Source organism: Somniosus microcephalus, chromosome 16 (assembly GCF_052327205.1).
Source record: "Somniosus microcephalus isolate GS21.2 chromosome 16, FLI_Smic_1.0, whole genome shotgun sequence".
NCBI lineage: Eukaryota > Metazoa > Chordata > Chondrichthyes > Squaliformes > Somniosidae > Somniosus > Somniosus microcephalus.
This window is the reverse complement of record NC_141002.1, coordinates 104,901,604-104,925,968: the sequence shown is the minus strand read 5'-3', so window position 1 is coordinate 104,925,968 and position 24,365 is coordinate 104,901,604. Positions and strand designations below refer to the sequence as shown.

At 47.9% G+C, this 24,365-nt stretch overlaps 1 protein-coding gene across 1 annotated transcript in view; it reads right to left on the bottom strand.

Moving 5' to 3' along the window:
* utp20 (UTP20 small subunit processome component) overlaps nucleotides 1–24,365 on the bottom strand; it is a 148,413-nt gene that overhangs the window by 114,161 nt on the left and 9,887 nt on the right. The window contains exons 4-18 of the mRNA XM_086009734.1: nucleotides 23,219–23,374; nucleotides 20,709–20,855; nucleotides 19,785–19,919; nucleotides 18,167–18,244; nucleotides 16,134–16,312; nucleotides 13,663–13,824; nucleotides 12,140–12,231; nucleotides 10,770–10,875; nucleotides 9,398–9,548; nucleotides 6,944–7,006; nucleotides 5,937–6,095; nucleotides 4,526–4,602; nucleotides 3,796–3,875; nucleotides 2,749–2,989; nucleotides 822–1,007 (exon numbers count right to left, since the gene is read on the bottom strand). Coding sequence (XP_085865860.1) covers nucleotides 822–1,007; nucleotides 2,749–2,989; nucleotides 3,796–3,875; nucleotides 4,526–4,602; nucleotides 5,937–6,095; nucleotides 6,944–7,006; nucleotides 9,398–9,548; nucleotides 10,770–10,875; nucleotides 12,140–12,231; nucleotides 13,663–13,824; nucleotides 16,134–16,312; nucleotides 18,167–18,244; nucleotides 19,785–19,919; nucleotides 20,709–20,855; nucleotides 23,219–23,374 — 2,012 coding nt within the window. The remainder of the gene's footprint in view (nucleotides 1–821; nucleotides 1,008–2,748; nucleotides 2,990–3,795; nucleotides 3,876–4,525; nucleotides 4,603–5,936; nucleotides 6,096–6,943; nucleotides 7,007–9,397; nucleotides 9,549–10,769; nucleotides 10,876–12,139; nucleotides 12,232–13,662; nucleotides 13,825–16,133; nucleotides 16,313–18,166; nucleotides 18,245–19,784; nucleotides 19,920–20,708; nucleotides 20,856–23,218; nucleotides 23,375–24,365) is intronic.

Genomic DNA, 24,365 nt, shown 5'->3' with positions numbered 1-24,365 from the left:
GGACCTAAAAGGTGCTACATAAATGCAGGTTCTTTCTAAGTATGAAGACTGGTTTACAGAAGTACTATTACAACAACTTGCATTTATATAGCGCCTTTAACATAGCAAAACATCCCAAGACGCTTCACAGGAACGATTATCAAACAAAATTTTAACGGCTAGCCAGATGAGGAGATACAAGGCCAAGCAACCAAAATCTTGGTCAAAGAGGTAGGTTTTAAGGAGCGTCTTAAGGGAGGAGGGAGAGGTAAGAAAGGCGGAGAGATTTAGGGAGGGAATTCCAGAGCTTAGGGCCGTGGCAGCCAGTGGTGGAGCGATGAAAACTGGGGATGCGCAAGAGGCTAGAATTGGAAGAGTGCAGAGATTTCGGGAGGGTTGTAGGAGGTTACAGAGATAGCCATAAACAGCTTGCCATAAACAGAGGGACAACCACTAAATATAAGAAAAGAGTATATATAAATTATATGAAAGTATATTTATACACTCAGGGATATATCTGTTTATACACTGTATGGATAGATCTGTATTTTTGTGAACAAACATGAATGTTTTCCGATGCTTTGGCAACATAAGATGTAACTTGTCATGCCAATAAAGCGATTTGAATTGAATTGAATTGATAGTGAGGGGCGAGGTCATGGAAGGATTTGAACACGAAGTCAATGATTTTAATAAAGACGTTGCTGGACCGGGAGCCAATGTAGGTCAGCGAGCACAGGGGCAATGGGTAAACGGGACTTGGTGCGAGTTAGGACACGGGCAGCAGAGATTTGGATGAGCTCAAGTTGAGGGAGGTTGCAAGTCTTACTCATCGTACTTACTTTACAGCCGCTCTCCTGGGCTTCTTCTCTGCAGCAAACTTTGGTTCTTCAGGAGTGGTTACCTCTTCATCAACGGCAATGCCCCCAGCCTCCGGTTCGGTGGTGGTCACCTTCTCATTAGTGCGTTGCTTCTTCCTGATGTCCTCAGTAGGAGCGACCAGCAAATCCGCTGGGTAATACTCATTGCTAAATGAATCAGAGACACAGGTCACTCGCTAGTGGGCCAATTACATCTTACTTCAAAATCAGTGCTGTCGGTCACTAGCCACATCTGGCTAATTGGAAATCCAGATATGGCTAATTGCATTTCTGATTAGTAAATAAGAAATGAGTAATCGACAGTCGCTGGTCATGTGATCTCGATACCCGTATACGCACGGCGTGTGCGTGTGAACTTTAACCTTTTTATTGTTTGTTGGTAAAATGGGGAGACGGAAAGCAGAGTGTTTATTGATCGCTGTGAGTGCTTTACTTCCCTGGTTACTGAACAGTGGGAGATGTTTAGTTCAATAAATGTCCACGTGTGAAGTACATGTACCTGCATTGTGTGTGAGGCGTTTTCTACTAAAGTCAGTGCACAGGGTTAAAATGGTGTCACCACAGCCCCACCTGTGGATAGTCAGCGGTTTCTAGTGAACTACATTGCTCTAAACTAATGCCAAATCTTAAACTAGTAATCTTGCTCTGTGTTTTGTTTATAACCAAAGAAAAGAATGCGCAACATTGCTAACATTAGCCATTGTTCGTCCTTGGGATGTGGGTGACACTAACAAGACAGCATTTACTGTCCATCCCTACTTGCCTGAGGGCATTAGGAGTCTACCATGTAGCGGGAGACTGGAGTCACATATAGCCCAGACCAGGTAAGGGCTGCAGATTCCCTTCCATGCAGGATATCAGTGAACCAGTTGGAATTTTACAACAATCTGGCCCACAAATTACTAGATTTGTTGAATTCAGGTTCACAATCTTCCATGATGTGATTGAACTCTCAGCCTCTGGACATTAGTCTACCCTACTCTGCGCACATTGTCCACATCTACAAACGGACCGGACTGCTCAGAACTCTGTCTTTCACAGGACAATCCTCCTGGGACCAATGTTCACGGTAAGCTGCGCAACCGTGCAGCGGTCTGGAGGTCCCGCGCAGGCTGGAAGTCCCGCGCAGGCTGGTCACCGGCTTTTGAATGGAAAAAACGCGCATGTGCGGAAATTGGAATGGGCCACGCAGCCTGTTAAAGGGGCCACGCACCCAAACAAAATTAAAGGGAACATTGACTGGGACTATGCCAATTGCACAAAGATGTGTAAACCAAACTTTTGATGCTAGTTTTTTTTTTTTTAATTCGTTTATGGGATGTGGGCGTCGCTGGCAAAGTCAGCATTTATTGCCCATCCCTAATTGGCCTTGAGAAGGTGGTGGTGAGCTGCCTTCTTGAACCGCTGCAGTCCGTGTGGTGAAGGTGCTTCCACAATGCTGTTAGGGAGGGAGTTCCAGGATTTGACCCAGCGACGCTGAAGGATTGGCGATATACTTCTAAGTCAGGATGGTGTGTAACTTGGAGGGGAACTTGGAGGTGGTGGTGTTCCCATGCGCCTGCTGCCCTTGTCCTTCTAGGTGGAACAGGTCGCGGGTTTGGGAAGTGCTGCTGAAGAAGCCTTGGTGAGTTGCTGCAGTGCATCTTGTAGATGGTACACACTGCAGCCACGGTGCGCCGGTGGTGGAGGGAGTGAATGTTTAAGGTGGTGGAAGGGGTGCCAATCAAGTGGGCTGTTTTGTCCTGGATGGTGTCGAGCTTCTTGAGTGTTGATGGAGCTGCACTCATCCAGGCAAGTGGAGAGTATTCCATCACACTCCTGGCTTGTGCCTTGTAGATGGTGGAAAGGCTTTGGGGAGTCAGGAGGTGAGACACTTATCTTGACTTACTTAATAAACCTTAGAAGCAGAGGCGAGAGCTCCTTTGAGCGAGGTTCTACTCTGTCAGGAAAGCCAGCCATTGCTTTCCAAAGCAGAAACCGGAAGTTGGTGCGATCTGTTCTCTCACTGGGTTTGGTTGCCAAGTTGAGTTGATCTTGGTACAATCCACCCACACTACCTGTCGGAAAACACTCCGAACTCAGCGTGGCCTTATCCTGTTCCTCTCCCAATTCATATTTTAATTCTTTCTCTGTTTAAAGGAAAACAAGCAACGTAGTTTATGTTAAACACGAATATAAAGCATTTATATTTGAATGCTGAAGATTCAACACAGAACCAACAATTCATATTTAAAAGAACTTTAGGAAAGTTATGGATTCAAAAGTTATGAATATTTATAGATAGCTTCACTGGATAGGAATTGTGCTAGAAATGCTTCACTTTATCGCTAGACATATAACTAACCAGACAGATTACACAGGCAGGGAGTTAGATGTGGTCTTGCACCCACAGTGTCAGCTGTGACTCAGTGGGCAGCACCCTCACCTCCGAGTCAGAAGGTTGTGGGTTCACCGTCCCACTCCAGAGGCTTGAGCACAAAAATCTAGGCTGACATTCCAGTGCAGTACTGAGGGAGTGCGGCACTGTCTTTCGGATGAGATGTTAAACCGAGGCCCCATCTGCTCTCTCAGGTAGACGTAAAAGATCCCATGGCACTATTTTGAAGAGGAGCAGGGGAGTTCTCCCTGGTGTCCTGGCCAATATTTATCCCTCAACCAACACGTGAAACAGATGATCTGTTCATTATTGTGGGAGCTTGCTGTGCGCAAATTGGCTGCCACATTTCCTACATCACAACAGTGACGACACTTCAAAAGTACTTCATTGGCTATAAAGCGCTTTGGGACGTCACGAGGTCATGAAAGGCGCTATAGAAATGCAAGTCTTTCTTTCTATGGTGTGATGTTCTCCTTACAAAATACCGTCATCCCACTTCCCTGAGCAGTGTCTCGGGAGATCAATTTATATATTTAATACAATAAAGAAATTGTTTACCTGTAAAAAGAGCTGCCTGGTCCAAATGTTGGTAATAAACATGCCAGAATGCTTTATTTTCCATTCCATGTGCATGAGAACTGGAAGAGGAAAGAAAATAGTACAAAATATTTAAAAATTTCAATTAATTTATGTTATCTAAAATTCAAGTAAAACACACTAGGTTATACCGACATCCTGTTAAAGTTCTTCATTATTAAGGGGTTCAAATTTAGTTGGTCAAACTTGATATTCCAGATCGAATTCACTTTTTTTTAAAGCAACATATAGGGGCACAACACGGATTTGCATAAAACAGAAACTGAACAAAATGTGTTAACTTTCAAGTGACACGGCCAATGCTCCCCCTAATTTTTTTGGGGGGGGATGGGGGGGGGGGGCGCCGCCTGCGAGACCGGTTCACAGTTTTGCACATGCGCCAAATTTAACATTGGAAAAACCGGTCCCTGCTGTTCCTGCGCGGCCCCGCAGCTTAGAAGGAACGTTGGACACGTTATTATCCTTCCATATCTGTTAGCTGCAAAAATAAGTGTTTATTTTTAAATTCCTATTTTTTCTTAGTTCCTATTAATTATTAGCATTGAAGACGGGATACAAACTTTATTTTTTTTTTACTAAATACACAGCCTTTGAGATTAACCACTTTTCCGTTTTATTTCTATTATTATATTAGGGGGTTTAAGCAGCATCGATATTCAATCGCGTGCATCCTAATTTACGGCATACTTACACAATAAGCTCTACCACTGGGTCCCAGAGTGCGCTGAAGTTTATATAAAGCATTCCTATCAAATATTGAAGAGGAACCTGGAAAAAGTAGCACAAAACTGTAAGAGCACTCAACAATCAGTGTAGCCATAAGCACCTTGAAAATACCCATTAAATACAGACTGGGGACAAGCATCAATCAACTTGGCATTTAACTAAAGGAGTAAACTGTTTAAACTCTACAACAAAAGGCAAGATACTGCGGAGGCTGGAAATCTGAAACAAAAACAGAATATGCTGGAGACACTCAGCAGGTCAGGCAGCTTCTGTGGAGAGAGAAACAGAGTTAACGTTTCAGGTCAGTCTCAATGTTCTCACTGAGCTGCGCAGTCATCTGCAAGAACCCGCACAGGCCGCTCACCTACGTAGATACCACGCATTTGAATTTGAATGTGCCGCACACTGGGGGAGGCAGGCCGCACACTGGGGGAGGCAGGCCGCACAGGAGGCAGTGCAGCTTACGGGGGAGGCAGGCCGCACAGGAGGCAGTGCAGCTTACGGGGGAGGCAGGCCGCACAGGAGACAGTGCAGCTTACGGGGGAGGCAGGCCGCACAGGAGGCAGTGCAGCTTACGGGGGAGGCAGGCCGCACAGGAGACAGTGCAGCTTACGGGGGAGGCAGGCTGCACAGGAGGCAGTGCAGCTTACAGGGGAGGCAGGCCGCAAAGGAGGCAGTGCAGCTTACGGGGGAGGCAGGCCGCACAGGAGGCAGTGCAGCTTACGGGGGAGGCAGGCCGCACAGGAGGCAGTGCAGCTTATGGGGGACGTTGGTCACTGACCTATTGGCAGAACGTTAATGTTTCAGGTCGATGACCTTCAGTTCTGACGAAAGGTCATCGACCTGAAACATTAACTCGGTTTCTCGCTCCACACGTGCTGCCTGACCTGCTGAGTGTTTCCAGCACTTTGTTTTTATTTGTTTTAACTCTACGTTGAGTTACGATCTCCCGATATCACAAAATTGAGATTAGCACATTGTTAAGATAGAACTCTCAACTACCCAAAACTAAATAAAAAGAAAGCAGCACGTGCCAGAAATCTGAAATACAAACAGAAAATGCACAGTAGGTCAAGGCAATACCTGTAGAGAAAAGACGGGTTAATGTGTCAGGTATAATCCTTCGGCAATTCCAGACTCAAAACATCAGCCTGTCTTTTCTCTTTCCAGATGTTGCAGCTCTGCTTTGCATCTCGTTTCCAATTAAACCTGTTCAAAGGTCAGCACACAACGAGCCTCATACATTAACTAAAGCAGATGCCAATATTATTTCAGGCAATACAAACATACCGTGCTTTGTACATCGCTGCATTTTAATACACTGGTTTTCATCCCTTGCTAACAATGAAGTATAAAAGAACCGCCCCACTCCCTACCTCGTAATACGGTCCTTCAGGGACACACGGCTGTGCCAGATCATGTCTTAGCTTCCTCAGGTGCAATAATTTCTCTCTGTAGTCGTGAACAGTTGCAGGGACGAGTTCAGCTTGGAGTAAGATGGCAAACACAGACTGAAGATCTTCATCACTGTCATCCTATAGACATATAAACAAACAAGGAAAGGTTTGTACCTTGATGGTAATCGTCTGTGATTAAACTGTTCCAAAGTCTAATGTCTGACAAATGTTAGGAATTTATAATGGAAGAAAATTGACATGTCCACAATTATAATGGAAACTGTATGTAAACGAGTCACGCTGCAATTACAGCTGCCAATCTGCAATGCCACCTCTGGTGCGAGGGTGCAATTACAGCGTGACATGTTTACATCGACAGTTTCCATTGTAAATGTGGACACAAGAATAAGGACAGAATGTACGACTTTAAAATGGGGACTGAATTAAGTCTGTACTCCACCTTCCCATCAATCTCACTGTTTTCAAAAGCCCATCTCTTCACCCCTGCTCCTCACTAACGCTCGGCACCCATTCTAGTCTCCGTGAATCACCATTTGTACTGTGAATCACCATTTGTACTGTGCTAAAGGCGCTGTATCAATGCTAAAACAGATTTCTGATGTCCAATACCTTTCCTGAGTACTGATGTATTACTACTGGGCATAAATATAAGGTAGCCACCAATAAATCCAATAGGGAATTCAGGAGAAACTTCTTCACCCAGAAAGTGGCGAGAATGTGGAACTCGCTATGATAGGGAGTGATTGAGGTGAATAGTATAGATGCATTTAAGGGGAAGCTAGATAAGTACATGAGGGAGAAAGGAACAGAAGCTTATGTTGATAGGGTGAGATGGAAGGCGAGAGGAGGCTCGTGTGGACCAGTTGGACTGAATGGCCTGTTTCTGTGCTGTACATTGTATGTAATTCTATTAGTATACAGTTATTTTGGTTTCTTTTACAAGGTAAGCACAGGAAATTTCATACCTCTGCTCTTTTTGGTAGCTGCACTTCAAAATGATTCATGATCCTCAGCGTAAGTAGCCGCACCTAATACACGGAAAGGCAAAGTTTATAGCAAGCGAGTGGACAGGTGATGCACAGTAACTGAAATACAGAGCAGGTATCGATGAATCCGTTCATACACAAATCAAAAGAAATTCTTGCATGCGGAACAAGAATTGCTAATAAGTCCAGAACAAATTATTCCAAGTTTGCTGATTTGAATTGTTTAAAAGCACATGCTTATGCAGTTTTATGTATAATTACACTGAACCACTTAAATCTTCTTGCACTGATACAAAGATTTTGGATGGTCAACCATAAAATAACTACAAAGTGTTTAAATCACGATATTCACCAGTAACTGCATCGATAGAATTCTCAGCTCGTGCTGCTCAATAAATCTCATACAGAATTCCACTTATGACAGGCACAGCTTGAGCAGGGACAAGAGCAGCAATGTGGTGGGAACACCGTCACCGCCAAGATCCCCTCCAAGTCACACACCATCCTGACTTGGACATATATCGGCTGTTCCTTCATCGTCGCTGGGTCAAAATTCTAGAACTCCCTCCCTAACAGCACTGTGGGAGCACCTTCACCACACGGACTGCAGCAGTTCAAGAAGGCGGCTCACCAAGGGCAATTAGGGATGGGCAATAAATGGGGCCTGGCTAGCGCCACTCGTATCGCAGATTACATTTTTTTTTAAAAACAAATTTAGATCATAGTCAAATTGGAGGAGCAGGTTTGAAAAATGCAATTTTATTTTAAAATGGACGTTTTTCAGCAAAGACAAAATGGCAATGAACATGTGGTAAAATTTCTGTGATTGATGAGTGACAGCGCATTATTCTAACACAACAGAAACATGGGTTGCGACTTCTTTATCCCTGTGACATTGTTGATGGAAAATATCGGGTGAACCTCAGGATTAATCCAGCCTGACACACACAGCACAGTACTGAGGGAGCGCCGCACTGTTGGAGGGGCAGTACTGAGGGAGCGCCGCACTGTCGGAGGGCCAGTACTGAGGGAGCGCCGCACTGTCGGAGGGCCAGTACTGAGGGAGCGCTGCACTGTCGGAGTGCAGTACTGAGGGAGCGCCGCACTGTCGGAGTGCAGTACTGAGGGAGCGCCGCACTGTCGGAGGGGCAGTACTGAGGGAACGCCGCACTGTCGGAGGGGCAGTACTGAGGGAGCGCTGCACTGTCGGAGGGGCAGTACTGAGGGAGCGCCGCACTGTCAGGGGGCAGTACCGAGGGAGCGCCGCACTGTCGGAGGGGCAGTACTGAGGGAGCACCGCACTGTCTGAGGGGCAGTACTGAGGGAGTACTGCACTGTAAAAGGGGCAGTGCTGAGGGAGTGCTACACTGTCGGAGAGGCTGTACTGAGGGAGCGCGGCACTGTTGGAGAGGCAGTACTGAGGGAGTACTGCACTGTAAAAGGGACAGTACTGAGGGAGTGCCGCGCTGTTGGAAGGTCAGAACCGAGGGAGCGCTTCACTGTCGGGGGGTAGTACTGAGGGAGTGGTGCACTGTCGGAGGGGCAGTACTATTTCGAAGAAGAGCACGGGAGTTCTCCCTGGTGTCCTGGCCAATACTTATCTCCTTATTCAACATCACTAAAAAAACAGATGATCTGGTCATCTCATTGAAACTTATAAAATTCTAACAGGACTAGACAGACTAGATGCAGGAAGGATGTTCCCGATGGTGGGGGAGTCCAGAACCAGGGGTCACAGTCTAAAGATAAGCGATAAGCCATTTAGGACAGAGATGAGGAGGAATTTCTTCACCCAAAAAGTGGTGAACCTGTGGAATTCTCTACCACAGAAGGCAGTGGAGACCAATTCATTAAATATATTCAAGGAGTTAGATATATTTCTTAAGGCTAAAGGGATCAAGGGGTATGGGGAGAAGGCAAGGACAGGGTACTGAGTTTGGATGATCAGCCATGATCTCATTGAATGGCGGAGCAGGCTCGAGGGGCCGAATGGCCGACTCTTGCTCCTATCTTCTATGTTTCTATGTTTCATTATCACATTGCTGTGTGTGGGAGCTTGCTGTGCATAAATTGGCTGCCAGGTTTCCTACATTACAACAGTGACTACACTTCAACCAAAAAAACACTAAAGAGATTTAACTAGTCATTTGTCGAATTAATAGTTGTGGGACCAAACTGTGTGAATATTATCTACCCATATTAACAGTGACTGCACTGCAAACCAATTCCCTGGCTGTGAAGCACTTTGGGACGTCCTGAGGATGTGAAAATGCGCTATAGAAATGCAAGTCTTTCTTTAATCTATTACTTTAAATATATTAATACAAAAACCACAAGATGTCAAGGACAAAGCAGATTCTAACATTATTAATATTTCATGGACAGTCATACTACAATATTGAAGCTTCAAAACAAAGTTTTGCTTTAATTTACCTTCGAAATGTTTGTTGAAAGGTTTGGCCGTAATTCCTCGAACAGGTTCAGCAGCGTGTCTTGCGAGACTAAGTCTTTACAGCCACATAAAGTTAACCGAGTGTAGTACAGGTCACCCAGCAGTAGAGCTGAGGCGTTAGTCGGTGAGTTTCTGAGAAAATTAATTATGAAAATGATATCGATATAAAATGGTGCGCAGTAGATTCAACAAATCTATTCGGTGACAGAACAGATCACATTAAAAGCATCGTATTTTTATTAAAAAATCTAAACGCATTGTCCCACCACAATGTGCAGCTCACTCCATGGTACAGCTCCAACACTTCATTACTGGGCTGTAATGTACAGCTCCAGTACAGGAAACTTTCTGGTATCCGGCACTGACGGGACCGAGCTGGTGCCGGTCGATCAACACTGCCGGAGAAACCAGCGCTAATGTTAAAACACTCCGTATCTAGCAACAAACCCTGTTGCTTAGCAACAGCTTCAAAACAGTCGGCGCAGCTTGCAAGCGTCTCTGTAGCTAAGCAACAGCTTCAGCTAGACGCTTGCAGAGCCAGGAATGGAGAAAAAAAGCAACGAAAAGTTAAAAAAAGTTATCTGACCCGACCCCTGAATTTTGCTGGGGGATAGAGCATTCCGGAGATTTAACCTCCGTTTAAACGAAAGTTTCCTGTATTTTGCCTGCCTGTAATTTGAACGGTAACATAGTGGTGATGTCACTGGACTGGTAATCCAGAGGCCCGAACTAATGATCCAGAGACAGAGTTCAAATCCCACCATGGTAGCTGGGGAATTTAAATTCAGTTAATTAAATAAATCTGGAATAAAAAAGTATCAGCAATGGTGACCATGAAACTACTGGATTGTCGTAAAAACCCACCTGGTTCGCTAATGCCCTTTAGGGAAGGAAATCTGCTGTCTTTACCCGGTTTGGCCTATACGTGACTCCAGACTCACAGCAATGTGGTCGACTCTTAATTGCCCTCTGAAATGGCCGAGCGAGACACTCAGTTGTAACAAACCGCTACGACAAAGTCAGCACTGTGGGAGAACCTTCACCACACGGACTGCAGCGGCTCAAGGCAGCGGCTCACCATCACCTTCTCGAGGGCAATTAGGGATGGGCAATAAATGCTGGCCTTGCCAGTGACGCTCACATCCTGTGAGCAAATAAATTTTAAACAGAGAATCAAGCTGTACAAATACTCCAGTCACTTCCCAACAGCAGAGGCCTGGATACGGCAACATCAATTACTACATGTTCGCACTAACAGCTTTGCTAACATGCTCCGTAATTCTCAATCACAAAACACAATTCATGGGCCTACAGCCAGTGTAAGGTTTCCCAGCCATGAGTAGCTATACTTACTTCAGCAAATTCTTCACACGTTCTACAGGCAGAAAGTTGAGAATTTCTGAAGACTCGGTTAGACTCAGAAGGGTGCTGACTGCTTGACAGGCGACATGCATCCATCCTATCAAAACAAGCAAAGCCAGAGTCATGGACAACCCAATCCAGAAATAATGACCTCCTTACCCAAAGAGTTAGGCTTGTCCAGATCACAAGATGGATACAGATGAGCAAGGCTATTGGGCCCACCTTAGAGCATCCATCCAGAGAGCCTACAAGTCTTCCATCGCAGCATCCAACAGTTTCTGATATGACTGCAGGTCTCTGCCTCCAATACGCTACTCAAGTGCTGATCATTCTTTGGGTGAATTAGAACGTCAACATCAGGTTCTACCGTGCGCGCGAGAGACAGAGCGCGCGCGCAGCGCGCGAGAGACAGAGCGCGCGCGCGCGCGCGAGAGACAGAGCGCGCGCGCAGCGCGCGAGAGACAGAGCGCGCGCGCGAGAGACAGAGCGCGCGCGCGAGAGACAGAGCGCGCGCGCGAGAGACAGAGCGCGCGCGCGAGAGACAGAGCGCGCGCGCGAGAGACAGAGCGCGCGCGCGAGAGACAGAGCGCGCGCGCGAGACAGCGCGCGCGCGAGAGAGACAGCGCGCGCGCGAGAGACAGCGCGCGCGCGAGAGACAGCGCGCGCGCGAGAGACAGCGCGCGCGCGAGAGACAGCGCGCGCGCGAGAGACAGAGCGCGCGCGAGAGACAGAGCGCGCGCGAGAGACAGAGCGCGCGCGAGAGACAGAGCGCGCGAGAGAGACAGAGCGCGCGAGAGAGACAGAGCGCGCGAGAGAGACAGAGCGCGCGAGAGAGACAGAGCGCGCGAGAGAGACAGAGCGCGCGAGAGAGACAGAGCGCGCGAGAGAGACAGAGCGCGCGAGAGAGACAGAGCGCGCGAGAGAGACAGAGCGCGCGAGAGCCCGAGCGCGCGAGAGCCCGAGAGCGCACGAGAGACAGGGCGCCGAGAGAGACAGAGGAGAGTAAGAGAGAAAGCGAGCGAGAGATAGGAGAAAAAGAGAGTGCATGAGAGAGACAGAGGAGAGAAAGCACAAGGGAGACGGAGGAAAGAGGGAAAGCACGCGGGAGACAGTAGAAGAAAAAAAAGAGAAAGCGTGAGAGACAGAGAAGAGAAAAGGCAAGTGCCAGAGAGCCAAAGAGTGTGAGAGAGAAAGAAAGAGAAAAAAAGAGATGACTTGCATTTCTATAGCGCCTTTCTCAACCTCAGGACTTCCCAAATTGCTTTACAGCCATGAAGTACGTTTGAAAGGAAATGGGTGAGTATATACTGTGTACAAAATGGCCCCCCCAGACCTGCCTTCCCCTGTAACAGTAAACTGACCTTCATTAATGGAGTCACTTTCTTCAAGAGCAGTCAGCAGCCAATCAAGAAGCGATTGAACCGGGGCCATCACTTTTTCTGTTTCCATTGGCCTGCATGAAAAGGTGAAATGATGCACGTTGTTAAAAAAATGACTAGAGATATGAAGCAAAGGAGCAAAACTGGGGAAATCCACAGATGCTGAAAGAGAATGGTGCAAGGTGCAGCCAGCGCATCGCAACTGGACTGGCCAGTTAACCCGTCGTTCAGTTTCCGAGAACACATATGGCCTTCCCTGGGGACTGCACCTTGACCTGGTGGGAGGGCCTCACGTGCTCCTATGACCCCCGAGAGCTTCGCTGCCAGGAGTATCACTCCCGATTGGCAGGCAGGTCGAAAGATCAGAGCCAGACGAACGGTAGTCCCCCTGGTAGGGAGCTGAGAGTCAGGCTAACAACCTGTCCACGTAAAAATGCTTTCCATCACGGAAACAACCCAGAGACAAGCTGAGCCTGTTTCAGACTAACAGGTCATAGGATCTTACAGTATACAAAGAGGCCATTCGGCCCATCATGCCTGTGTCGACTCTTTGAAAGAGCTGTCTAATTTAGTCCCACTCCTCAGCTTTCTCCCCATAACCCTGCAAATTAGTCCTCTTCAAGTACATGTCCAACTGCCCTTTGAAAGTTCCTGTGGAATCTGATTCCACCGCCCTTTCAGGCAGCGCGTTCCAGAGCTCAACAACCCTGTGTGAAGAGATTTCTCCTCAAGTCCCCTCTAGTTCTTTTGCCAATTATTTTAAATCCGAGACCTCTGGTTACCGACCCACTTGCCAGAGGAAAGTTTCTCCCTACTTGCTCTAGTAAAACCCCTCATAATTTGGAATACCGCTATTAGGTCGCCCCTTAACTTTCTCTGCTCCAAGGAGAACAATCCCAGCTTCTCCAGTCTCTCCACATAACTGAACTCCCTCATCCCTGGTATCATCCTGGTAAACCTCCTCTGCACCCTTCCCAAGGGCTTGACATCCTTCCTAAAGTGCGGTGCCCAGAATTGGACACAATACTCTAGCTGAGGCCTAATCAGTGATTTGTAAAGGTTTAGCATGACTTCCTGGTTTTTGTATTCAATGCCCCCATTTATAAAGCCCAAGTATCCCATACGCTTTCTTAACCGCCTGATCAACTTGCCCTGCCACCTTCAAAGATTTGTGAATATGCACCCCCAGGTCCCTCTGCTCTTGCAACCCCCTCAAAATAGTACCATTTAGATTATAAATATAAAAATCAACTGTGGGGAACCACAATCCGCTGGATAGAAGACAAGATGAGACTTCACCAGAGTCAAATATCTTGCTCAGGACAGACTGCTCCATGGGTTGCCCCATGCGCCACTAGGAACAGGACGGTCCAACTAACTAATCGCAGATTGGGAACGTGGGGCAGGCAGTCACTGGGCCGCCACAATTATGAGTGCGTGAAGCCCAAATTCATTAAAGTCCACCCTTTGGTTGCAAAACGATAGCCCAAAATGTCTTTGCTCACCTGATATGAGGAAGGATGACGAGAGCGGCCCAGTTATGTGCCAGGTCCGATACACTGCCACCTTCGGGCAGGCGCAGCAAAGACAGTATGTAATCTAAAACCAAAGGAGCTGGTCCGGCATTCTCCACTCCATCTGAATCCATTTCTTCACTCGAGTGAGAACTGAAAGGTGTTTAAAAAGTATTTATTCGATTAGCACGCAGGACTTGAGTGAAAATACACCAATGCCTAGCTTTCCTGAAGCTTTATGTATTTCAAAATTACACTTGATATCAATAATTTTTTATTACATAGAGCATTCAGCACAGAAACAGGCCATTGGGCCCAGCCCGCCTGTGCTGGTGTTTATGCTCCACTCGAGTCTCCTCCCACTCCATCTGCCTCATCCCAGCCTTTCAGCAGATCTTTCTATTCCCTTTTCTCTCATGTACTCGTCTAGTTTCCTTTTGAAAGTATCTAAGCTATTCGCCTCAACCACTTCCTGTGGTAGTGAGTTCCACATTCTAATCACTCTCTGAGTAAAGAAATGTCTCATTTCTCTATTAGATTTATTAGTAACTATCTTGTATTTACAGCCCCTAGTTTTAGATTCTCCCATGAGTGGAAACATTCTCTCCACATCTACCCTGTCCAACCCATTCATCATTTTAAAGACCTCGATCAGGTCACCCCTCAGTCTTCTCTTTACTTAATAAAACCCCCAACCTGTTCAATCTTTCCCGATAGCTGTCATCTCTCAGTTCTAGTACCATCCTTGTGAATCTTGTTACACTTTCTCCAGTGTTTCTGTGTCCTTTTCACAGTATGGAGACCAGGACTGTGTACAGCAGCCTGACCAGGGTCCTCTACAAGTTTAACATAACTTCACTACTTTTAAATTCTGTACACCTAGAAATAAATCCCAGTGCTCTGTTAGCATTTTTAATTGCTTTGCTGACCTGTGATGCTGCTTTTAATGATTTCTTCACCTGTATCCCGAGATCCCTTTGCTCTTTTACCCCATTCTGTTTCTCAAGGTGTCGGTGATGTTTCTGTTTTTCCTACCAAAGTGCATCACCTCACTTTTATCCATGTTAAAGTTCAATTGCCACTTAAATACCCAGTCGGCAACATTTGCAGAGAGCAAATCCTTTTCGGAAGAGTACATCTAGTTTCTTATTTAACAGTTCAAAACTGGTGTCAAGTCCCTATGAATATTTAGTCCGTGAAGCAGAGTACAAGTTCCGCTGTGTCACTCCTTGGCACATGTCAGGATGGTATCGCAGAATTACCCACTCCTGCTGCGAGCTAATTTGTTACCTTTAAGATCGACGGATACCCGTGGGCTCCAGCTCCCAGTAACACGGCAGGTGGAACTTTTACCCCACAATGAGGAGGCTGCTATCGGGGGTTCCAGAGCTGGCTGCCCACTGGCCCGATTTTTCCCGTTCACTCAATATCCATTGTAACAGCAACATCGACGTGTATTTATACAGCGTCTGTAACGTAGTAAAACGTCCCAGGGCGCTTCACAGGAGCGTAATCAGACTAAATTTGACACCGAGCCACCGAAGGAGATATTAGGGCAGGTGACCAAAAGCTCAGTCAAAGAGGTCGGTTTTAAGGAGCGCGTTAAAAAGAGAGAGAGGCGGAGAGGTTTAGGGAGGGAGGTTCCAGAGCTTGGGGGCCCAGGCAGCTGAAGGCACGGCCGCCAATGGTGGAGCGATTAAAATCAGGGAATGCACAAGAGGCCCGAGCTGGAGGAATTTGAAGGCAAACAGTAACTGGGACAACTCGGGTCTTTGATCTCGGCTCACTTGAAAACTGATTAATGGACAGAAGATTACACTGGCAGTCCGAGACATTCCACGTTCATTGGTCATCCACCGCTTCCCCTCTCGTCCCTCAACAAAATGTTCTTTTGTTCTTGGAATGTGGGCGACACTGCCACAGCAGCATTTACTGCCAGCTCAACAGACAGCATCAAGACTCAACCCCAGTGTGGGACGGGAGTCACTTGTAGGCCAGAGCGGGTAAGGACGGCAGATTCCCTTCCCCGAGCGACATTAGTTGGGTTTTTACGACAATCCAGGAGCTTCCGTGGTTATTTCTTCTGGAGTGCAGGCCGGAAATGACAACATTTATTGAATGCAATTTCACAATTTGGGATTTGACCTCACGACCTCTGCGTTACGAGTCCAGTCTCAGAGCCATTCGGCTACCGCACCATACCTTTTCCATTTCAACAGAAGCTGCTGACACAGCGCATCACCTGTCGACAGCACAATTAGGACACCACTGGCAGACTCTCTCAATGCTATAGGGGAAGAGACAGGGGAGTGGGACTAATCGGTCAGCTCTTTCAAAGTGCCGGCACAGGCACGATGGGCTGAATCACCTTCTTCTATGATTCTATAAGTAGCAGGAAAATGGCAGTCTTGCCCCGTGACGACGGCGCGTGTCACCACAAGCCGCGTTGTCACTGTACTCACACTTGCGCTGGTCCTGCGAAGAGGAGAGGATACTTTTCAAACGCCATCGATCCAATCGTCGGAGGCTCGGCTTTGGCCAGAATCAGTTTCACCAAAAGTCCCAGAGTTTCTTCCCAGGCGGACAGATCGTCAATCCTAAAACACTCTTCCATGTACTGCAGCAAGCTCGGCAGAAACAGCTTTAAAACAACAATAAGCCACCACTGAACAACATATTTATCCACGGGGATTCCAAATTTCAGGGTCCACTATTTTCTAACTGCATTAGACTATTTTTTTTTTTTTACATTACTTTTTTTAAATAACTTTAAAAACTATTGCTTTCCATTTTCCTTTCATTTAAAAAGTATAAAATGAGAGCAAGATTGTGCGCAGACCTCGATGACGAGCATCGCTGCTTCCTGCCGCATTGGGCAGATTCCCTATTATTTGAAATCTTCGGCCGGAAAATTCCCCAGAGCTGCTCCCGCTCCGCCGCCGTTACTCTGCCGGAAGTACGGTGTAAACAGCGCTTACGGCACCTCTCCGGTGAAGCAGCGCCGCCGGAGTTGGAACTGGTCAGGAGTTTCCCGACCTTCACCTCCATTGGTTGGAGGTAAATACAATCGTAAGTTCCTTTACACATATTTTAATCAGTAATTTCTCTCCCTCCTCTCTATCCACCTCTTCCCACCCCTCTCCATCTCACCTCATCACTTCAGCCCCCTCACACCTTCCTTCTCTCATTCCCCCTCCTCCTTACTTTCTCTTTACTCCTGTCTCTCTCTCTCTCTCTCTCCCCTCCGTCTCTTCCATTATTCTCGCTCCTTCTTTACTTAAGCTTTGAAAGTAACACCTGGATGAGCAGTCACTATAGCAACGGCCTACATACATCCAAATAAGTGCTTCTAGCGAGTCTTTCTACCACAGCCCAACCATTCAATTATTGGGTCAAATAAATAAAGCACTTCAAATATGTTGGGCCAAAAAAAGTGCCGAAGTTTCCAAAGTGTAGGTCAATTCAGTGGATCAACTACAGCTGGCACCGACTCCATAAGCCGAATGGCATCATGTGCCTTGTAAACATCTATGGTTCGATGGTGGGATGGGTACTGAATCCAAAAGAGTGCAGTGAAACCTGTAAATTACAGAGCCCTAGGAGACTGGCATCAGCTGTCTTTTTTGCAGGTGTCCTTATTTTCAAAATGGCCATTGTATGAACTGTAAAAACTCACAGTAGAATGGGGAGTTCTTTAGCCAGCGTCCATAGCGGCAGAGAAACCGCTCTATCCCTGGGGTAAAGCCGTGTAAGCATTCAATCCTAGAGACAGGGAGCTTGCTATGGACGTTGGGTAAAGAGCTCCATATTCCACCAATGCCATTTCTTCCACCAAACCCGCTGCTGCCTTGCGCTGACCGGTATACACTGACCTTTAAATATATTCAAGAAGGAGTTAGATATCTTTCTTAAGGCTAAAGGGATCAAGGGATATGGGGAGAAGGCAGGGACAGGGTACTGAATTTGGATGATCAGCCATGATCTCATTAAATGGCGGAGCGGGCTCGAGGGGCCGAATGGCCTACTCCTGCTCCTAACTTCCATGTTTCTATGACCTCATGAGAATTTGGGGGCAGAAAGAAAACAAGCTGCAAGGGGAAGCGAAGCATCAGGGATCCTGACTGGATGAAAGTTCCAGATACAGCAGCTTTGTAACAGGCTGTGTCCAGTGCTTCAGGTTGTAAATGGTCTTGCTGCATCGAAGGCTGTCCGTAGTTTGTCGATTGCGAGTGTCCCCGGTTCAGTGTACCTCTTGTATATTTTACCATGCAAGTTATTTAGGTCTCTAAATGAGTGTCCATTTTTGGTGTGTCTATTTTTTGGGAGGGTCCATTGATACAGGCTTCATTAGATACTTGGATCAATAATCCTGTTTAGCGCAAATGAATGGAACTGATTCCTAACCTTGAATTGGGAATCAGAAATCCACCTCCTTGAAGACAAATGTGAAAGCTCTGCATTGCAAAAGTTATTCGAAGATGTATTTCAAATTTACCTGTTCGAACTGGCGCATGTTCAATGTGTCCTCGGAGAACTCCAGAATCAATGCTCTCTCAAACCCACTGCTGAAAACCTGCAATAGGAAATTAATTTAGAATCTCTCGAGTAACCAAGTCACCAAGGTGAGCGAAAATCACCATCGGCAGTTACAGGCTTTCACCATCAGGATGTGCAAGAACAGCACAATTTGTATATCGAGCATTCTCAAGCAGAAGGAAGGGGGGGGGGGGGGGGGGGGGAAGTGTTCAGTAGTTAGGGGAGGGAACCAAAGGCTCGGATCAAGAGGCACGCTTTGGGGCATTCAAAGATGGTAAGACGTGACTTGGCAGAACGGTTTAGGATGTTCTGCAACACTGGTTCGGCCCCAGCCGGAGGATTGTGTCCAATTCTAGGCGCCACACTTTAGGAAGGATGTCAAGGCCTTGGAGAGGTTGCAGGGGAGATTTACTGGAATGGTATCAGGGATGAGGGACCTCAGTTCTGTGGAGCAATTGGAAAAGCTGGAGTTGTTCTCCTTAGAGCAGGGAAGGTTTATAGAAGTGTGATGGGTTTTGATCGAGTAAAGAAAGATAAACGGTTTCCAGTGGCAGAAGGGTCAGTAACCAGAGGGTACAGATCTACAGTAATTCACAAAGAACCAGAGGCGGGATGAGGAAAACATTTACGCAGCGAGTTGTTGTGATCTGGAATGCGCTGCCTGAAAGGGCGGTGGAAGCGGATTCAATAGTAACATACAAAAGGGAATTGGATAAATACTTGAAGGGGAAAAATTTGCAGGGCTGTGGGGAAAGAGCAGGGGGGAGTGGGACTAATTGGAGAGCTCTTTCAAAGAGCCGGCACAGGCACGATGGGCCGAATGGCCTCCTTCTGTGCTGTATGATTCGATGATTCTCTATCAGAGATCCTGAGTGTAGGGCAGTGATGGCTGAAGGATCTCCTGCCAATGGGGAGCTGGGGGGAGAGGGAGGGGCACCTGAACCACGGTAAGCCAAGCATTGACTGCTCGCTCATTTATTTCAATCTGGACAGGCTTCTGCGGCAGCACCTCCCAAACCTGCGGCCTCCACCACCCAGAAGGACAAGGGCAGCAGGCGCATGGGAACACCACCACCTCCAAGTTCCCCTCCAAGTCACACACCATCCTGACTTGGAAACATATCGGCCATTCCTTCATCGTCGCTGGGTCAGAATCCTGGAACTCCCTCCCTACCTAACAGCACTGTGGGAGTACCTTCACCACATGGACTGCAGCGGTTCAAGAAGGCGGCTCATCACCACCTTCTCAAGGGCAACTAGGGATGGGCAATAAATGCCGGCCTTGCCAGCGACGCCCACATCACGAGAATTTAAAAAAATTAAAAACAGCTGTCGAGACACACATTCAATTGCGGGACACAGTGCTGATCTTTTGTATCACAAATGGAGTCAATGCAAAGCAGCACAATCAATCATTGCGGAATTCTAATATAACAAAGAGCATTAGAGGTCTGGCTAATAGCTCAAAGGGATACAATAGGAGTCTCCGAACCACGAAATGACCCCATTCACAGTGCATCGCAGCTACAGCATTCGTTAGTATTTTGTACAGTCAACGAGAAACGAGCATCAAATACCTTCCTAGAAGTTTCTTCAATCAGTGCTTTTGGCAGAAAAACATTCTCAGCCATGAGCAGGGTGGAGAGCACCTCGAGCAGAGTCTTACAGCACGGTGCAGCCATCTGCGAATCCTGCAGCATCTGGATCAGGGTCTAAAGAAAGAAGCATGGTGGGTTGCAAGAGGGCAAATAAAATCTCATCATCCCTTTTGTCATTTAATCGTCCACTCTATCACACATCTTCCCTTTTGTTCCTTCCTCCCCTCCCTGCCTCTGTACTTGCTTAAAACCTGTTACCATCTCTTAACATTTTTCAGTTCTGATGAAAGGTCACCGACCTGAAACGTTAACTCTGTTTCTCTCTCCACGGATGCTGCCTGGCCTGCGGAGTGTTTCCAGCATTCTCTGTTTTATTTCAGATTTCCAGCGTCTGCAGTATTTTGCTTTTGTAAATAAAAAGCAAATCTGGTTTCACTGCGTGTGGAGGAGAATCACCTTCAAGTTACTCCATCGTGTGAGGGGCCTCAGTTATGCGGAGACTGGAGAGCAGAGAAGGCCAATAGCGGTGCTCAAAATTACGAGGGGTTTTGATAGAGTGAATAGGGAGAAACTGTTTCCAGTGGCAGGAGGGTCGGTAACCCGATGACACAGAGTGAAGGTGCTTGGCAAAAGAACCAGAGGGGAGACGAGGAGAAATTTCTTCACACAGAGGGTTGATGATGATCTGGAACACACTGCCTGAAAGTGTGGTGGAATCAGATTCCATAGGAACTTTCAAAAGGCAAATGGACATGTACTTGAAGAGGATTCATTTGCCGGGCTTTGGGGAAAGAGCTCGGGAGTGGGACTCAATTGGAGAGCTCTTTCAAAGAGCTGGCACAGGCACGATGGGCCGAATGGCCCTCCTTCTGCGCTGTACGATTCTATGATCACGCGACTCACCTCACAGACTTCCCCGGGATGGGTAACCTTCGACCCCTGTCCGCTTTCCAGCAGCACGAGGTAAACCTGCAGCAACCGCTGGATTTGTTCAGAGTTTTGCGGTCTGTCGTCATGGTTTAATTTGTCGCGCAGGCCCAGGATGCTGCTCTGTCAGTGACACAAAAATGTTAATTGTTCATTTTTTTAATTGCAGAAAATGTTCGTACAATGGGTCAGTTAAACCACCCTGCCCCGCCCCTCCCCACCCTCCCCCACCCTCCTCAACATAATGTATTCTTCCATTTATTCCGGCTTCCACTGCTGCTTTTCACTGGCACTTGCAAAATGGAAGCTTATCCTAAATCACAATACACTTTCTTTTTTTTTTTAAACACAGACATCATCATCGGTTATTTTAAAATCAGGGTCAGCCAGTAGTCTGCGTGACAGCATAGTTTTTTCATAACCGATTAATTTTAATGTAACACAATTGGTGGGTCTGGTCTGTCTCTGTGGTCCATCACACTTTCAAGTCACACACACAACAAATGTTTGTTAGCTCACTTCATAAAAATAAGAAAAAGCCAGTTAAGAAATAATGAACTTGCATTTCTATAGTGCCTTTCACAACCTCAGGATGTCCCAAAACTCTTTACAGCCAATGAAGTTGTTTTTTTGAAGTGTGGTCACTGGTCTAAGGTAGGAAACACAGCACCGCAAGATCCAACAAACAGCAATGGCAGGAATGACGTATGAGGAGAGATTGTGTCGATTGGGCTGATAACTCACTGGAGTTTAGAAGATTGAGAGGGGATCTCATCGAAATCTATAAAATTCTGTCAGGCCTGGACAGACTAGATGCAGGAAGGATGTTCCCGATGGCTGGGGCGTCCAGAACCAGGGGTCATAGTCTAAGGATAAGGGGTAAGCCATTTAGGACTGAAATGAGGAGGAATTTCTTCACCCAGAGAGTGGTAAACCTGTGGAATTCTCTGCACAGAGGGCGGTGGAGGCCAGTTCATTAAATATATTCAAGAAAGAGTTGGATATATTTCTTAAGGCTAAAGGGATCAAGGGATATGGGGAGAAGGCAGGGACAGGGTACTGAATTTGGATGATCAGCCATGATCACATTGAATGGCGGAGCAGGCTCGAAGGGCCGAATGGCCTACTCCTGCTCCTATCTTCTATGTTTCTATGTAATGACCAGATAATCTGTTTTTGTGATGTTGATTGAGGGATAAATATTGGCCAGGACACTGGGGAGAACTCCCCTGCTCTTCGAAATAGTGCCATGGAATCTTTTATATCCTCCCAAGGGGACAGAAAGGGCCTTGGTTTAACGCCTCATCCGAAAGACGGCACCTTCGACAGTGCAGCGCTCCCTCAGTACTGCCCCTCCGACAGTGCAGCGCTCCCTCAGTACTGCCCCTCCGACAGTGCAGCGCTCCCTCAGTACTGCCCCTCCGACAGTGCAGCGCTCCCTCAGTACTGCCCCTCCGACAGTGCGGCGCTCCCTCAGTACTGCCCCTCTGACAGTGCAGCACTCCCTGAGTACTGCCCCTCTGACAGTGCAGCGCTCCCTCAGTACTGCCCCTCCGACAGTGCAGCGCTCCCTCAGTACTGCACCTCTGACAGTGCGGCGCTCCCTCAGTACTGCACTGGAGTGTCAGGCTAGAGCTTGTGCTCAAGTCTCTGCAGTGAGGCTTGAAGCCCCATTTTTAATTTGTAGAGACACTAACACCAGCAAAAAAATTATCTCCCTGCCACAGGAGTCAGAATAACTGTACTCCCTGACTAACCGCAGTAATCACACGTGGAAAAGAAAAAATAAAGCCAGGCAGTTCTCCGGGGTTCTGACCCCCAATCCGAAGAGCAGAGCAATTAAACTCTGAGTGACCTCACCCAGCTTTTAGTTAGCAGCGAATAGGCCCGACGTCCTTAAAGGGATGTGGTTTCATCTTAGCAGCAGAAAGATTGCATCGTGACAGGAGGAGGCCATTCGGCCCCTCGAGCCTGTTCTGACATTCAATGCGACCATGGCTGATCTGTATCTTAACTCCATTAGCGCCGTGGTTCCGTATCCATTAATACCCTTGCCCAACAAAAATCTATCTATCTCAGTTTTGAAATTTTCAATTGACCCCCAGCAGCATCTTCAGCGGGGGGGGGGGGGGGGGGGGAAAGAGAGACACTCCAGATTTCCACCACCCTTTGTGAGGAAGTGCTTCCTGACATCACCCCTGAACTGCCTGGTTCTAACGTTAAGGTTCTGCCCCCTTGTTCTAGACTCCCCGAACCAGAGGAAATTGTTCCTCTCTATCCACCCTATCAAATCCTTTAATCATCTTGATTAGATCACCCTGAATCTTCTACATTCAAGGGAAGTCTGTGCATCCTGTCCTCATAATTTAACCCTTTTAGCACCCTTTGCTCTTTATATGGTCCTTATCGAACAGCACGTCATGTGACCTGCCATGAGTCATGCCGCACGAGGTCCGCTAGGACCTTTCAATATTTGATGAACTTACTTGTAAACAGCTCCAGAGTACATCGAAGTGCTCCGTGTAGACGTAGGCGGCACAGGACCGGGCCATGTGGCCAACTGCTTCCCCAACCATATCCCACGCCAGCACAACCTCCATCTCGGTGACAGGCCCCAGCTTTTGCAAGACAATGGGCAAAACCTGAAAAACAGAAAAACCTTTACAAATCAAAGAGTCTCAATGACAAATCACTGGTTTCGCTTTTGTAACAGAACTAAACTACAAGCTCGTGCTCACCAGTCTCCCTATGAAGGAGTTCTGGACTATCATTTGATAAGATTCTACATTGCACAAACCTTTCAAGTTTACAAGTACATGCATTCATTTTTCTAACATATTTACACACACACACCATTCCTTCATAGTCACTGGGTGAAAATCATAGAACCCCCTCCCTAACAGCACTGTGCGACTATCTTCATCACACGGACAGCAGCGGTACAAGGCGGCTCATCACCACATTCTCAAGGACAATTAGGGATGGGCAATAAATGCCGGCCTTGCCAGTGACACCCACATCCCAGGAACAAATTTTTAAAAGGCAGACAGAGAGAGCGGGAGGGGGGGGTGAGCGGGGGGTGAGCGGGAGGGGGGGGAGCGGGGGGGAGCGGGAGGGGGGGGTGAGCGGGGGGGTGAGCGGGAGGGGGGGGTGAGCGGGAGGGGGGGGTGTGAGCGGGAGGGGGGGGTGAGCGGGAGGGGGGGGGTGAGCGGGAGGGGGGGGGTGAGCGGGAGGGGGGGGTGAGCGGAGGGGGGGGGTGAGCGGGAGGGGGGGGGTGAGCGGGAGGGGGGGGGTGAGCGGGAGGGGGGGGTGAGCGGGAGGGGGGGGTGAGCGGGAGGGGGGGGTGAGCGGGAGGGGGGGGTGAGCGGGAGGGGGGGGTGAGCGGGAGGGGGGGGTGAGCGGGAGGGGGGGGGTGAGCGGGAGGGGGGGGTGAGCGGGAGGGGGGGGTGAGCGGGAGGGGGGGTGGTGAGCGGGAGGGGGGGGGTGAGCGGGAGGGGGGGGTGAGCGGGAGGGGGGGTGTGAGCGGGAGGGGGGGGTGAGCGGGAGGGGGGGGTCGTGAGCGGGAGGGGGGGGTGAGCGGGAGGGGGGGGTGAGCGGGAGGGGGGGGTGAGCGGGAGGGGGGTGGAGGCGGTG